General features: G+C 39.8%; 2 protein-coding genes across 4 annotated transcripts in view; both read left to right on the top strand.

Moving 5' to 3' along the window:
• The first annotated feature begins 2,166 nt into the window (after positions 1 to 2,166).
• Positions 2,167 to 14,665, top strand: mecp2 (methyl CpG binding protein 2). Its single transcript, XM_027007677.2, has 3 exons — positions 2,167 to 2,244; positions 6,273 to 6,617; positions 7,535 to 14,665. The coding sequence occupies exons 1-3, from the start codon at positions 2,213 to 2,215 to the stop codon at positions 8,775 to 8,777; spliced, it is 1,620 nt and encodes a 539-aa protein (XP_026863478.2). The 5' UTR covers positions 2,167 to 2,212; the 3' UTR covers positions 8,778 to 14,665.
• A 1,343-nt stretch (positions 14,666 to 16,008) lies between these two features.
• irak1 (interleukin-1 receptor-associated kinase 1) overlaps positions 16,009 to 16,441 on the top strand; it is an 8,691-nt gene continuing 8,258 nt past the window's right edge. For all 3 annotated transcript variants that reach the window (XM_027007583.2, XM_027007582.2, XM_035521795.1), the window contains exon 1: positions 16,009 to 16,357. In XM_027007583.2, coding sequence (XP_026863384.2) covers positions 16,246 to 16,357 — 112 coding nt within the window. In that variant the 5' untranslated portion in view covers positions 16,009 to 16,245. The remainder of the gene's footprint in view (positions 16,358 to 16,441) is intronic.

The following is a 16,441-nucleotide window of genomic DNA, read 5'->3' as shown; positions in this document are numbered from 1 at the left end:
AACGCACATACACATTAGTGAATGTCAGGATGCTCACCTCAAGCACAAACACTATATTGCATTATCTGCTTGGTGTAACATCGTAAATTCAGAACGGTCAAATTAACGTAAGATTATAGCAGACAGACATTGCGTATGCAAATTTACTAAATAATTAAGCTTCTGTCAACCATGCACCACAAAACTGCACCCTCATTAAGAGTGACTGATCAGGTAAATTGAGTCCACTAAAACGCTACACCTAAAAACTGCTTTGTTTCTTGGAAGTACCTGTTGATTGTATTTTCTGCTTGATGCTGCCACCGCTCGCCCTGCAGATAATGACAGATGCTATGGGCATGGGTGAAGAACTCCGTGTAGGCGTTAAACGCAACAGGGTCCATGTTGCGGGTACAGGTTTTAACATCGCTGCCCTCCGGGCACTCTGGAAAACTACGGCCAGACCTACGATGACAAATATTAAACATTGATGTGGGAGAAAGCACAGACGGCATGCTGGTACTTGCTGGAACGATGCTGTTTGGTAGTAGCTTTCACCAGTCTCCTACGCATACAAAACACACTGGAAAAACAATGATGCATGCGTAGGTTGGTAGTGAGAAATTGTGACCTTCTCAGGTGACAGTGAGTGAAGGCCAACGCTATCATGCTTTGCATATCGTCGGAAAACTCTCGGCACCTCGTGTGGATTTTCTCCAGCGCTCGGGACCAACACTCGCCATAGCGTGGCAACGTAGCGAATTCGAGTACCTTTTGTAACTCATCTCGGCCTTTACTTTCTAAACCTTTATCGGCAGACACGATACAAAGAAAGCTGCAACCAACAATGTAAAGTCGTGTAACGGCACACATCTTTAAAGTCACAAAATTAATAAAAGGAATACAAAAATTGTACTGCGTCTACAAAAATAAAATAAAAATAACCTGGACACATCAGTTTCATCTCAGTGCAAAGAAAACTGCCGCGTGCTTTACCACGCCCTATTTTAATTAATTTGACGTTACCGCTTCCACAAAACAAGGATGGGGAACATTTTGTAGGCGTAATTGTGATTGACGCATAAGTGAAAAGCGATTCTAAATGTTTCAAGAGCGATTACGTTTCCCCAATAACCACTACAGTGTTTGGATGATAATCTATTCTACACTGATCGATGTGTTGCTGGGAAAGTCACTCATATCAGATTAAGTTTTAGCTCAAATAAAAATGGCCGTGAATTATATATTGAGATATCCAATTATGAGTTACTTGATTGTCACTGTGAAATTACGAAATTATCTTTCAAAAGCTTTTAGTTAAAATTTTGAATGGCATAAAGTAAATTGTGCTGTGCGCGCGAACCATTTGAGTCAGGTATTCGGGATCAAGCATGCGAGATGACCGTTCAACTTTGTGATGGCAAATGTAACTTGAGTCGGAGATGTTAAGGTTTCTAAATCTCTTACGAAACAAGAATAAGGATGGGAACGGAAAACATAATTAGTATGCGAATTCCAATGCATGTTACAGACAAATAGTCGCACTCAATTTTCAAGTTTATATAATTTCAAGTTTCAAGTTTAAATAATCGCAACTTCAGCGATTATTTTTGTTGGATCTTGAAATTGTAAATGATGACCAAAAGTAAAGCAGAAATTATTGTTCGTGTCCTGTCTCTTACTCTTACTCTTGCTTATTAGCTGATGGTAGGCTGCTGCACTCAGACTTCGCAGAGTCAGACTCCATATATAACCGACAGAACTGTGTAATTGTTCATAGTTGAAAATGTCTGAAAACAGCCCCTAGGTGTTTTGGGAAATATGTCAGGCAGTTTAGAGAATATTCTATGCATATAACAGGCCTACATGCAAAAACAGGTGACTTATACTTTAACCTGACGGTGACCATCAATTCAAGGCGCAACTTTTTTAGTCTATTTTGAGACAAAAAATCAATAATATTTAAAAACAAACGTAAATAAAGGGCGTCTAAAACGGTCCTGGACTGTTATTCTAATGTGCATTGCAGTGTCCCTTACACGGCCTAGACATTCTTCTCTGATGAGTACCTTTCACCAATTCTCGCGAGATGTTCTACTAATAACGGTTTCGTTTTACCTCGTATCTCGCGAGATCTCGTGCAGAAGCGATGGTGTAGAGGGAGTGGGAGAGGGTGAGGGGTAACCACAAAGATGTTGCGTGATTTTTTGGAAATTTATTTATTTAAATAAAAATGGCCGCCGCAGAGAGCGGAGAGGAGAGACTGTAAGTGTGAATTGCTACATTCACATCGCAATGCTGAGGCGGATTCAATTGTTGGGAATTGCGATTCGCTGTTGCGTATTCGTTGTACCATTGTGGAGTGTGGTAAAACGTTAGCTTGCTAGCCCGTTAGCTTCGCTCGCGAAGGCGTTGAGAATACGTCACTTGTATTTCCCCCGCTTTCCCAGATCATGGATGATCATGGCAACACTTTTGTGCGGCAGTTAGCTACTCGCTAGTCCGCTAGTAGTAGGAGGAGGTGTGTTTGTGTCATTTTCTGACGTTACTCAGAACTCTTCTAAAGCTCTGCAAGCTAGCTAATATCATCGAGTGTTTTTTTGTGGGACACTGTAGTGGCTTCATGTTTGTTGTCTGATATTCGAGGTTCTCTTAAGTGTATAAACTCTACATATTTTTTTCTAAGTTATGTTATTGCCGTTAGTGGCTGTCAAAACACCAGCCAGTTAGAAGTTAGCTAGCTAGCATACCTAGTTAGCAAACCAGCTAGTTTTGACGCTACACAGCGGCAGGCTGAAATTAGATTTATTCCAGAAAGCTGTTTAGCTAGCTATCTAATGGAGTTGTCTTAACATAGCCATATCATCTGGTAATCAAAATGACATAAACTCAGAGGTTCACTATTGGATATACAATTACACAGTTGTGGCCTTGTTCTATTTTCTGTTTATGTAGCCAAACACCCAAGTTTGCACATGGATGCAAGTTAGTTAGCTAGCTAGCCAGCTTGCAATCTATTTTTGTTTGTTGTCACTCAGCTTGAATTGCTACTCATTTGACATATAGCTAGCTAACTGGATAGCTAACCTAACTAGATGTATAGAGTGGACATATGCAGAATTGCGTTTTATCTCACTGTTCCTGAAATGTATGCAGCTAACATTTCTGTTTTTGGGAGGATGAGCTTGCGTGTAAATGCACAAGGCACTCCCATGTGAACAGGCTTGTGATTTCAGAGTAATATGGTTGAGCTAGCTTCCGGTTACTAGCTAACGGAGTCAGCGACATAACATTTATACATTTTGTCTCAAAAACCTTTCAGCACATATTCATGATATTATCGCCAGCACACATACCTTGCGTGTTCTTGCATGACTAACATGAAAATTCCTTTCCTAAGGGCAGTAAAGTGGCAGAGGTAGTACTGCCATATGGACATTTTATATGAATAAACTCAGGCTAACATGACCTGTATAATGCAGCATTAATTGCTACTACATCCCTTAACTGTGTGACGACCACATGCATTGACTTTGTTGACAGCATGGTTCTGAAATGAGAGAGAAGCGATATCAGGCAATTTCTCACCGACTGAAATTGTCATACATCACAAACATGGCGAGATATTAAAATGTATACAGATGTGCTCAGTTTCACTATAGTTCTAAACTGTATATTGTACACTACTCTTTAAAAAGTTGTATGCCCCTTGGTTATAAATTGTCTTTAAGACATTCTTCATTTGCGTAAAATAATATTTTTTCATGTGTAAAATAATGTGTTGTATTATGCAATTAATGTAATCCAGTAAAAATAAAATTTTGGGCCTAAACATTGACATTGCATAGCAATTGTGCCATTGATTTTCATAGCTGTTTGTAAAAATGGACTACTGTGTACCAAGCATAGCACTGTTTTCAAAGGTATATTAAAATGTTTTAATGCTACTCTTTTCATTTGCATTGTACTGACACCCAGCCCTATTCCTTGTGAAAACAGCCATGGGTAGTACATATGTGGTATTTGACAACAAATTGTGAGATGATTTATTAAAACTCCATGTGAACAATGTAGATATCACAATGCTTTTCACTTTGTATGTCAGAGTCAGTGAAAATTTAGGCGGGTTTCTGTAACACTTTGACATATCCGCTTTGCTATCTGACACGCATTCTTCAGTGTCGCCTGACCACAAATACGGTTTTCTGCTGTTGGTTGTCTTTGAATACACTTGTTCCAAGGCAGTCAGTGATAACTTGCTACATGAAATGACCCACTTTGTGAAGTGAACCATAACGTTTCTGTAGCTTACTAATGACACAAACAGGAAAGCAGCTTGATTACGTGCCACTCAAGACACAATCACATCACCTTGTTATCAGTATCTGCTTTGATAGTATTTGTAATGTAATAGTTTAGGGCTTCACATTTTCACATTTTAAACATTTATTTAAGTGTCAGTATTATATTTTACTGCTCATTGTAAAAATGAAAGATACTCTTTTCAAATGTATTTATTATTATTTTAAATTTGTGGGTATCCGTTAACACCTGACAATTTTTGTGGGAAGATTTTTGCTAAAGACTAAATGTTCTGAATCTCAAAAATTTGTACTCTCACAAGAAGCTTGTTTTGTGTGTCGCTTAGGAGAGTTGTCACTTGACTGAGAGATTTAGGATTTTAAACAGCATAGTCTATAAATTTACATAAATTCGGTATTATAATATTATATATTTTTCTTCAGATTGCTGTTCTTACATTAAATTTCAGTCTGTGAGAGTAACTCTCATGGGAGCAACTGTGAAAAGATTTCAGTAACTATAACCATTATACTCAAAAACATCACTGTGGAGTTTCACAGTATTAAATCATTAATATCCAGTTTTCCCTGCAATTGTCTGTATGGAAACCTCGTTCAGCCATTTAGAACCTAGTTGTAATAGGCCTATTCTCAGAGCATTTTTGCTACATTTTAAATATTTAAAGAAGGACGTTTGGAGGGGTGGACCTTGCACACATATGGTGACTTTTCTCAGCATAGTATCAGGACATATTGTAGAAAATGTAGCTCTTTTATCTGTAATAAAATGTATGTGATTTGACTTTCACTTATTATAGTTGAAACTATAGCATTTTATAACCAGCTCAAATTGGTATTTAAGTTTTTCTCAATACACAAGTCTGTTTTTATTATCAAATAAGTTGTTTTGTTGAGTAGCATAATGTATAATCTCACACTGACTGCCTTTCAAACACTAACTTCCAAATATAAATCAAATGTTGTAGACATGATAAGGTTTGTGAATGTGGCATCTCAGAAGTATGAGACATTTTGGAGTTGGAGACTTTTTGGAGTGGTAGTTAAAGATGACATGCAGCTTTAGGGGAGCGAGGGTAGCACACCCGTCACTTAGAGCTAGTTCTGTGAGAGGCATTAGACATACTACAGTGAGCAGAAAAAGTGATCATTTCAACATGCTGTGGATAGAAGATGAGATTCTGACACCCTTTTGCATTTTCAGACCAGTGGGTGTACTCAAGGCCAAATATAGCCACTTAGGCAGCTTTGTAACTACTTAGGATTCTTTTTTCTCCTCGATAGCAAAACCACCTAAAACATGAGTGTTGGAGGTACATAGTGCAGTGGTCTTCCCCTCTCTGAACATCTGGGGTATCTTCACACTCTAGGGTGCAGTGGAAGAATGCATTTTACTGTTCCCTGCTGCACTATAATACATTGTCAGTGTTTCTAATTCTCTCAAACAAGGGAAGTTGATTAGAGACTGGAGACGTTTGCACTCATTTCACTGTCAACAGGTTGAGATCTGCGGTCAGAGGGTTTTTAGCCTTTTTCCTTTTTAGACTTTGGTGCCCCATGTGACTTCCTAGACTAGACAGGCAGTGTCAAATGTGACCTTGCCTAAAGTGTAATAAACATGTTTATTTGAATATGTGAAAATGAAGGCTGGTGGCACGCACACGCATACACACACACACACACACAGATACACACACATACATATATTTATATATATATATATATATATATATAGCAAAAATTGTAGAAGGACACAAAGAAACAGCACATTTCAGACAGAGGTCCTTCATCAGCTGTGTAAGCAAGCTACATGAACAGGCACAGTTTTAAAAAAAAAGTCACCATACTATGCACTGAGGGGGGAATGAAAACCCTCGTGACCTCCCTTAGCAAATGAGATGACTTAAAGTGTAGGCCACGCAACATCTTGTCTGTGTAACTTTGAGCACCTCTTTCCTGTTGTTCTGCCTGCAGAGGTGAGGGGAAGGGGGAGGACCAGGAGGGCTCTAAAGAGAAGGCGCAGAAACAGAAGAAGAGCAAGAGGGAGCGGCAGGATGTGGAGGGTGTCGAGGCCACCGTGTCCACGCCCCCAGCCGTCATGGCCCTTGTGCGTCCTGATGATGGCCAGCAAGCTGAGGCCCTTGACGCTGGAGCAGCCAGCACTCCGGAAGCCACTTCCTCATCCAAGCAGCGGCGGTCCATCATCCGGGACCGAGGGCCGCTGTACGATGACCCGTCTCTGCCTCAAGGCTGGACGCGGAAGCTGAAGCAAAGGAAATCGGGGCGGTCCGCTGGCAAGTTTGACGTCTACCTGATCAAGTGAGTAGTTGGTAGTGCCAGTAGCGTGATAAGGACAGTTGTGGAACATTCACTAATTAAGACCAACTTTCTTCATAATGAGTTCAAGCCAGTAGTGGCCAAGAGTAGTCATTTACAGATTAATTAAATGTGATTCCCTCCATTTCTCAATGTTAGTTATGGTAGACATTTTGGGCAAAATATCCTTTTTAGAATGGAAAGGCTTTGTTCTAATTTAAAGCGACTGTCACTGATCAATATTTCAAGCATCTTCCTGACAGTCTCTGGAATCCCCAGACTTATTTTTTATTTATTTATTTTTTAATGGCCCGAAAATACACTGCCGTAGCTGGAGAAAAGGAATTGGATCAGACTTCCACAGTGTTATATTGCTCCATGGGCCAGACTGTGCTTGGACCCTGGAGAAACATGGACAAAACAACCTGGGTGACTGACTCTGGTAGTGCTACATTACAGCAGCAAATACATAAACCATAAAAGGACAGAATTGTCATGTGAGGGTTTATTTATTCTTTTTTTTTAAGTAAGATATGGTTTGTTCTGGTTCATACCTGGGAAATGTATGTTTCATTCTAGACATGTATGTGGACTCACTGTCAGAAGGTCGCTGTGGATAATTCAGTGGTGTGAAGTGTGTTCTACTGCCCATTATAACTTGATGGATAGGGTGTTTGTAGGTCAATGTGGACTGGCGCGTCCCAGTTCCCACAATGTTTATTTGTGCTGGCTTTTAATGTCAGCAGCACTGAAGAAGGCAGCCGGAATGATACACGGACATAAAGGTGTATTTCAGCTTGTGTTAAATAGCTCACATTTTCTCTCATCTCTGGATATTCTGGTGTTTTCTTCAATATGTGCAAATTGTTGTTTGTGTTGAATGTGAAGTAAAACATGTTTTTCTTTACTAATTTCTCCAGCCCAGAAGGGAAAGCCTTCCGTTCCAAAGTAGAACTCATGGCGTACTTCCAAAAGGTGGGCGACACCACCACAGACCCAAATGACTTTGACTTTACGGTAACAGGGCGAGGCAGCCCCTCTCGCAGGGAGAAGAGACCGCCGAAGAAGCCCAAAGTGGTCAAGCCGTCTGGCCGAGGGCGGGGTCGGCCGAAGGGAAGCGGCAAGGTACGGCAAGCCACAGAGGGTGTGGCCGTAAAACGCGTAGTAGAAAAGAGTCCGGGAAAACTCCTTGTCAAGATGCCCTTTGTTGCTCCGAAAACTGAGGCGGGGTCCCCTTCAGGACAAGTTCCTGTTCCCAAACTGCGTCCAGGGCGAAAGAGGAAAGCAGAAAAAGAACCACCAAGCACCCCAAAAAAGCGTGGGCGCAAGCCGGCCGCTGTATCCCAGTCCGCAGCGGGGATGGGGTCAAGTGCGGCTTATGCGGCCGCGGCCATCGTCACAGCAGAGGCCAAGAAGAAGGCGCAGAAGGAGACTGCTGCCAAACCCGTGCAGGAAAAGGCTCTTCCCATCAAGAAGCGCAAGACACGGGAGACAATGGAGGAGGCAGAGGGCTCTGCCACCGCTGCAGCCGAAGCAGCGCTGCCAAGTACCGGGACTGGCGTGGTGAAACGACCCATCCCCCAAACGGCGCCCCCTGCTGGAGCAGAGGCAGAAACAGGACAAAAGCTTCACAAGCACTCTGGCCGGAAGCACAAGGAGGCGTCGGCAGCGGATCCAGGAAATGGCGGTGCCAGCAGCAGTGGACCAAAGAGCCACAAGAAGAGAGATCAGAGAGGGCAACACCTCAAACACCTCCATCATCACCACCACCATCACCAACACCACATGCCGGTGATGGAACCTTCCATCTTCACTCCGCAGGCTCACCAGCTTTCCCTTGGGCATTCCACGCATGGGGGGCCACCAGCTCCTCCAGCTGCCCCAGTGGAGAATGAGCCTCAGGACCTGAGTACCTGCAGGCCCAGACAAGAGCCGTTAGCCTGCAGGGATGAGGCCAGAGCCGACAGCTGCGCGGCTAGAGACACTCCAACGGCCGGAAAGATGGTGGCCACAGAGCTCCGAGCCCAGCAGCAACAGCAGCATGGCACTGTGACGGGGGAGGGGAAGGAGCTCAGAGACATTGTTCCTCCCTCTGCTGTTCCGAGGCCGAGCCGGGAGGAAACGGTCGAGTCCAGGACACCTGTGAGTGAACGTGTGAGCTGACTGGCTGGCTGACAGATGGACAAACTGACCAATCAGCTGCGGCGGCTGTGTTTGTGTGCAGGAATAGAGGCACTCACAGGGGGAGGAGTCATTTTTGTTTTTTTGTTTTTTTCTTCCTTTTCTTTTCATTTTTTAACCAAGGGAAAAAACAACAAAAATACAAAAAAAGTAAAAATACTTAAACAAAAGGCAGCTGTTGTGTCTAGTTCTCTTTGTGAGTTGGATGCAGGGCGATAACTGACGTACTGCTTCCGGATGAATTCTCAGACGATTTCTTTAATTTGCCCATTTTGAGTTAATTAATATAAACATTTTGGGAGCCATGTGTTATACCTTTGTCAAAGCTTCTAGGTAATAGCAAGACACTGAAATAGTAATGGATGCACAAGTCATACTTCACGGAGAAGCTATTTTTAAACTAATTTTTCCCTGCCAAAATGCTTATGAAATTATCAAATGCCTCACAATCGTGTTACCCAGCACTATAAAGAAAAAAAATCCCCTTGTTTTCTAATGTCATAATCCCTCTTTTCCTTCATTTTATAGAGTTGTCTAGTAAATGAAGGTAGGCTGGTTGATTTCATGAAGAGTGTAAGGTGGAGCCGGGCTGGAGAGGGTAGTAAAGGGCCACAATGAAACTCCCTTACCTGTTTACGCAAATGTGGACACAGATGTCATAGCGCTGTCACCCCGTGACCATTGTTTTAAACCAGAGAGGCTAGTCAGACAGTGACAGACAAGAACCTCCTGTTGGTGGGGTTTGCATGATGGGAAGATGAATGTATTTTGGCGTATGAAGATCTTTGAGACATCAATCATGCTTTATGATGCCTGGCTGGGTTCTGAGCCTAAATGTCTTTTTCTCTGTCCTGCTGGTGTACTAAGTGCAGAGATGTGGAGAGAAGTTCTTGAATGATGAGTAATGTGATTGACCTTGTCACCCAGATTGAAGGCTACTGTATTGGGAAGGATTCTCTCTATTATAATTTGTTATGGGGAGGATAAAGCACAAATGTGTTTGTGAGGGAACGCTGAAAGCACAGTCCAAACTAGTGCATGAAATGAGCAGTTCACATAAAAGAATCGTTGAAATGAAATTCTGAAGCAGTGTATTCTAACATACAGCTTTTATTCCTTGTTTTCTGTATATATAAAGTGAAATTAAAAATGGTGGCCTTGTGTTTTCTAAACACATTACAGCCAACAGCATACCGTTTGGAAATGTAGCCTTTTATTTTTCCTCCTTAGTCATGGTGATAGAGTAGTCAAAGAAGTTGCTATGAAGAGAAGACACAATAGACCTGCTATATTTACTCAACTTCTAAGACAACAGCTGCGATAGTGTGCATGGGACGCTTATATTGGCGTGCTCCAGGTCTTAATGCTAAAAGGCACGGCTGTTAGCCACAGCACTTAGACATTTACCTTTTCTCTCACGTACTTACAAGAGGTCATCAAGCGATGCACAGTGCTACTGCCTAACAGTTAGTTGCGAGACAGTTTCCCAGATATCGTGAACTTAGTTGGGGGATAAAAAAGACACTTTAATTGTTCATAATCCATTTTTTTTTTTTTTTTTTTTAAATCCTTTTTTTTTTTTTTTTTTTTTTTTTTTGGTCTTTGTGTTTACATTTAACATAGTATTGCTTTTGTAAAATAGGTTATGGTATTACATTGACCTAAGCCTTTTAAAATATATATATATTTATTAAAATCAAACGAAGACAAATTCAACACCTCATACAGTGCCCCTTTTTGGTATGGAGCAACACAAATAAACCCTGGCAAACCAAAATTAGCATAAGAATTTAGGATCAAGCATGGGAATTCTACATGCCTTAAATTTTTGTGCAGTTATTAGAAATAAAATAATTGCAATGTTATAAAAATGTACAAATTTTGATATCATGCATTTGGGATGGAAGTAGATCCCAGAGTAAGTAAACTGCAGAAGTGCTTCTTGGTCAACAGAGTAGAGCTATATTAATGCTGAAATGTTAACAAATGTGTGTTTTTTTAATGTGATAGATAAATGGCACTTTATATTTACAAAGTAAAGCAAACTCATAACCTGACTATTGAAATAGGAGAACCTCTCTCATTTTGCAGTCATGTTGGTTAGCCTTACATGAAATCATACTTTCTATTTCATGTCAGGAGGTTGTAGCTTATTTTACACAATAATAGAATTTGATTACTCATATTAAGTGCAGGGTATCTTTTAACTCATGGGGACTACCCCACCCCACACCCTGAAGACCTGCAGACAACAAGATGAAGTGTACTGCACTGAAGACAATATGCATAAAACTGAAAGATTTGCAATTGGGGAGTTTTGAATTTTTGGTCAGGTAGCCTTTACAGTGATTTTTTAATTCCAAACAGTAATGGCCAGTAGTACAGTGGAGGCAATTTAGTTGTTTATCTCCTCTCTCTTATTAAACAATTTCTTTGTGGTCAAGTAAACACTCAAATCTGTGCTTTTAATACCTAATGTGCTGACCTCCCCCCCCCTGTATTTTTCCTGTATATGTATATTTTTGTTTCATAATGTGACAGAAATGATGATCAGAATGTTGCAGTTGTGTCTTTTGAATAGGTTCACAAAGTGAACTTGGGCAAAAGGATTCCTGCCTAAAAGTGTGTGGTAGTCATAGAAGTATTTGTCATTTCAGAGAAGCATGCTATTCATTTACTTGTGACTTTGTACAAAAGCCTACGCACACTCACTTTTGAGGTTTGGGTGACGTTTGTGCATTGCACTGATTAACACGGGGAATTGTTTATATGTTTAAACCCTGATAAAGGATAAATATAAGTGAAATCAACATGTTCTTGAGCACTTGTTCAAGTGTGAATCCATTGGATTCTGAGGACTAGAACTATAACGTTGTTTTAGTGTTGACTGGGATTAGGGTTTAAAAATGCATGCAACTGAGAACTATTCATTGGTTAAAAAAAAAAAAAAAAGTGCTTTAGGATAGTGAGTGCTTCATTATCCAGTATCTTAAAAATATTTTTTTTCCTTCTGTTTTATGTAGCTTATTGGAAGTTTATTTAGATTTTTCACCAGGGGGAAAAATAATAATTATTTTTTACAATTTATTTAAATGAGGGTTTTTCCTAGAACATTTTAATTTTCCCTATTGTGAAAGGGTAAGTGTATATGTGGTCTATACCCACCCTCTTACCCATCAGCCTCCTCTTCACCTCGACCCTAGTCAGTGGGGAAGGGGCACAGAGAAACTAGAGCATTTGCGCTCTGGGGAAAAGGGCTATTTAACATTTTCAAACAGTCAAAATATGAAGGACGATTTGATCAAGAAAGTGAAGCCATCGAGGCATAAGCCTTGTTAGAAGATGGAATTCATTCTGTTACACTCACACTAGGTTAACTGGTTGAGGTCTGATCACTGGAGTTTCAAGCAGCTCCAGATACCACGAGCTTCCTTTGTTCAGCGGCCCACATGTATCAAACCCCAACAGATGGCTAATCCTGGCCAAGATCCTCTGTCCATTCTAACTAGATGCACTGGCCTATGAAAAGCAGAAAATCGGACCCTGAATAAGTACTTGGACAGGTTTGATACATATGGCCCACTAGGAGTTCTGACCGCTCACTTAACCAATGGCTGACGACAAAGCTGACCTACACATGGTAAATGTCGTCTCCCTGGTCTGACTAATGTTGGAGGGGAGGCTGTAGCAGGAGGGTGGAGGACTACAGTGTTGGGTAAGCAAGCACAGCAGGAGATAAAAGCTACCAACACAGAGATGCATATGTAAAGGACCATGACATTCAACAAAGGGGAAATCAGAGTTTTGTTTTGTTTTTAAAGAAAAACCTCCCGACATGAATTTCAGTCGTTATGGCTCTACATTAGCATTGTGTGTAAATGTGGATAAAAAGGCAACCAACAATGCTGCATCTGTATGAAAAATCGGCAGTGATGTATCTGCCATAGAATGGGTAGTGCCTTTGTTTTGGGAAACTGACTAAGGTGGCCTTTGATTACAGAAAACACCTTTATCCCAATGGAGCAAAACAAGTTAAACAAAGAGGGGCTGATTGGTCATTTTCACAAGCAGGATGTGCTCTAAAACTATAAAATATTATTGTTTTAAATCTTATTTTCCATCAGCTGGTCCTTTTTGTCTTCTTCATAGAAATGATGTATTCATGTAACCTTCTACTTAATGAACAGTAATTTATGCTTTTTGTAGCACTCAATGCCCACTGTCAAAAATGGAGTCCTACAAGAAAAGATGAAAATCACATTTATTTATCTGTTTTTGTGCCTCTGGCAGACAAATATGCTATGGAATGTCCTTGTGTCCCTGTAGTCAAAATACATGCTATGTACGTGAACATGTATCAGTATGCATGATTGCCATTAGAAGGTAGTACATTGCTTGCCCTTTACTATTCTTCATAATGATGTTTTTGGAACACTCCTCTCCAAGAGCTGAGCCTAACCAACTGGCCAAAAATCTGAGGGTAGATTCACAAGGGGTGGATGCTGTATATGATCAGTAATAGAAAGTGTTACCAAAAAAAAGAAGCAAAAACTCACAAATAAATAAAAAAAACAAAACAACACAAAAACAGACCCCAAAAACCCAGATACCACACTTTAGTTGTATTGGACAGGAATATCTTTTACTTTAAAGTAAAGTTTTCTTTCCCATTTGTTGATTTTGCCAATCAAAGATGGTTAAGGGCGGACTTCTGACATTGTTACCCCAATGCAGTGGCAAACGTATTCCAAGTAAATTATATTTGTGGATCTTGGTGTTGGATTTTTCCTTTTTCTTTCTTTCTTTTTTCTTTTTTTAAACCAATCTTGGGTGTAGACTATTTTACCTTAAAAGCAATAGTATACTTAGTAGACCTGATTTGCATTCTTTCATTTCTTGTGTCTTTAGATTGTGTACAATGTTATGTATTTAAAGAAAAAAAGTAAAACAATTATAAGGAATGCCTGAAATACAAATTACCAGTAATTACATGCATTAAATTACAGCACTTCAGATAATACAAGAAAGACAAATGAAGGTCAAATAAAAACACAAGTTCAAAAAATAGGTTCCAATCTTCATTGGTAGAAAGTTCATGGTCTATTTAACATAGTCTTGTGCCTTGAAGTTTCAGTAATAGAAATTTATCTTTATACCGTAGTTGTATTTTTATTCTGAGTCCTGTGTTTGCCTCTTGTTGGTATTCAGTGCTTTGGGTGTGTTAAGAATTTATAGAGATCAACAATATGTTTGCCTTGTTTTATTTTCATACAGAAAACCGCATTTGGAATAAATTAGGAAAATGTACTTGGGCAATATTGACTATGTAAAAGGTAATAGGATCTTGGTATTTTTCATCCCTGATATGTTGAATGTGTCACATTGGATGAAATGTGTGTTTGTCGGGAAATGTTCACCATTTTACATTGCGAGTTGTTCATCGTAAAAGCCTGCCTCAAATAGTATCTTCCAACTACAATTTTGCATTTTATGAAAGGAATATTTCAACCATGACTAATATGACAATGAATTTAAGATCAGCACTTTATAAAGTATGTTTCCCGGCAGGACACCCATTAACGTTTTGTATGTATTTTTTACCGTTGTCCGAAGTTGCTGTTTTATTTTCATAAATTTTGATTTAGTTTTAAATAAAAGGGATGGGTAGTACTATATATCTAAAAATATATTATTTTAACCAAACAATCCTACAGCCTAGGTGTCAGTGGTTACTCACCATTTGCCAAGCTAAGTCCTTGCCTTCCTGAAAGTGAAAAGTATAGTTTGTGTCTACTTTTATAGTACTGTGTTACTGTATTATTTGTTTGCCGTATGTAACAGATACACAACAGTAAACTGCATTTACCTTCTTCTTGTCTAAAACGTTTATTTCATTCATGTTTTCCCTCACATGTGCAATGTATGAATGTGTAGTAATGATTAAGGCAAGTTATGGACCTATTTTTGTGAGTCTTATTTTGAAATGTTTCAGGTTGAAAGAAGTATTCCAAATGAGTGACTCATACTTCACTGGTACGGCAACAGATATCGCAAGACATGGTGACAAAAAGTAATTGAGTTGGTTGTTCAGTAGTAGACTATGATTACACGTACTGTCAAAGCTGTTAAGTTATATTCATGAGTAAACTGTCCAGTTTGTCTTAAATGTCTATTTCTGAATTCTCTCCAAGTATTTTTAAAACGTAGGATTTTTTTTAACATTGTAGGACATTTTTAAACATCAGGATATATAGCAGGATAGCGCACAGTTGTATTTGTATCATACCCTCATTAAAACACTACATACTTATGACGTAACTTAATTTCGCTCCGTTTTTACGCCGAGACTGATTTAGTTTTAAATAACGAAAGACCTTTTCCTTTTTTTCTAAATAAAATAGTATACGTGGAATGTGGTCTTTCGGCGCAGCAGTTAGCTTTTCGCATTTTTTTCTACAGGTTTGAGATAATTTGATTACGAACGTGCGTAAATAGACGTTTGCTGGGCCACGGCTGGTTAGAGGAACTAAGGCCACCCTTCCGATGCTGAGTCAAAACAGCGCGCTTGTGAGAAAGGGCAGGGGCAAATCTCATGTTTACAACACTCACTAGCTCGACCGGCGAACCTGGATAATTTTTTGGAGACTAAGGCTCAGGCTAATAAATAGTTTTCTTTGATAAATTAATGAACGCGTTTTAACTGACCTGATCGTTAAACTTGCTACACATATCTAAATCAATAAAGTTTATTTAGACTTGACAGCATTTGCCGGTACTCGGCTGTATGACAGCTCTATTTTCTTATCAACGTAGGATGTATTACTGTTATCTCCTGTTGACATGAGTCAACTGTCCTAGGGATTGTGCGATTTTATTTAACCTCGTTTACCTTCAGTACCATCCAAGTCAGTCTTAGTCACAATCAACAAAGCCAAGCTTATTTTTTATAGTAGCTTCTACCAAAACCACCGGTGATGCATAACCGATGTACTCCATTTGAACAGCATTTTATTGCTGCTAGCTGCATGTGTTTGACAAAATGTCTAAGACTACTTTTGGTTACATAGACTGATGAAACTATACAAGTGCTGCGCCAGTTCTGTCAAATATTGGTATCAAACGTTCATGGCTTTTAACTTTGTGAGGAAAGAGGAAGTGTAAGCAAGTGGTATATGGTTTATACTGAATGTAACTAGTTAGTTAGCTCAGTAGGATAACTTGTCCAATATGACACCGCGTGGCTTGACCGCGCAAAAACTTAACAACCCTAAATTTTGTCAGTCAGTCACGCAAAAACGAGAATTGTTGTCAGACTGATTGGTTAAGAGTTACTCACTTCACCCTCCTGCAGTCGCTGGTAGAGCTCCCGAGAAAATAATCAGTCAGTTTACGGTAGCTGTTTTAGCTAACTTCATTTCTTTCTTTTAACTTCCAACGCGAAATTCTGGAAATGTCGAATTTGACGAATAGTAACGAATATATATACGATTTGCCAGCGGCTGGAATGAATGAATTTACGCGAGTTATGGATTCGTTACCGCTCTCAGACTGGTTGAGATTTGGTAAGGCTACGAGAATTTACTTAATATAGCTAGCTAACGCCAGCTAACAGACAGACAGATGATTTTGTATAGCTAGATAAACAC

Source organism: Electrophorus electricus, chromosome 23 (assembly GCF_013358815.1).
Source record: "Electrophorus electricus isolate fEleEle1 chromosome 23, fEleEle1.pri, whole genome shotgun sequence".
Classification (NCBI taxonomy): domain Eukaryota; kingdom Metazoa; phylum Chordata; class Actinopteri; order Gymnotiformes; family Gymnotidae; genus Electrophorus; species Electrophorus electricus.
The sequence above is the reverse complement of the archived record's forward strand: the minus strand, read 5'-3'. Positions and strand labels throughout refer to the sequence as shown.

What these genes read in the sequence shown, in the direction of transcription:
- mecp2 (XM_027007677.2), top strand. Translation starts at nt 2,213, where the DNA reads ATGGCCGCCGCAGAGAGCGGAGAGGAGAGACT. An exon ending in GAGAGCGGAGAGGAGAGACT is followed by an intron (nt 2,245 to 6,272) that starts GTAAGTGTGAAT and finishes TTCTGCCTGCAG; the next exon opens with AGGTGAGGGGAAGGGGGAGG. An exon ending in TTTGACGTCTACCTGATCAA is followed by an intron (nt 6,618 to 7,534) that starts GTGAGTAGTTGG and finishes TAATTTCTCCAG; the next exon opens with CCCAGAAGGGAAAGCCTTCC.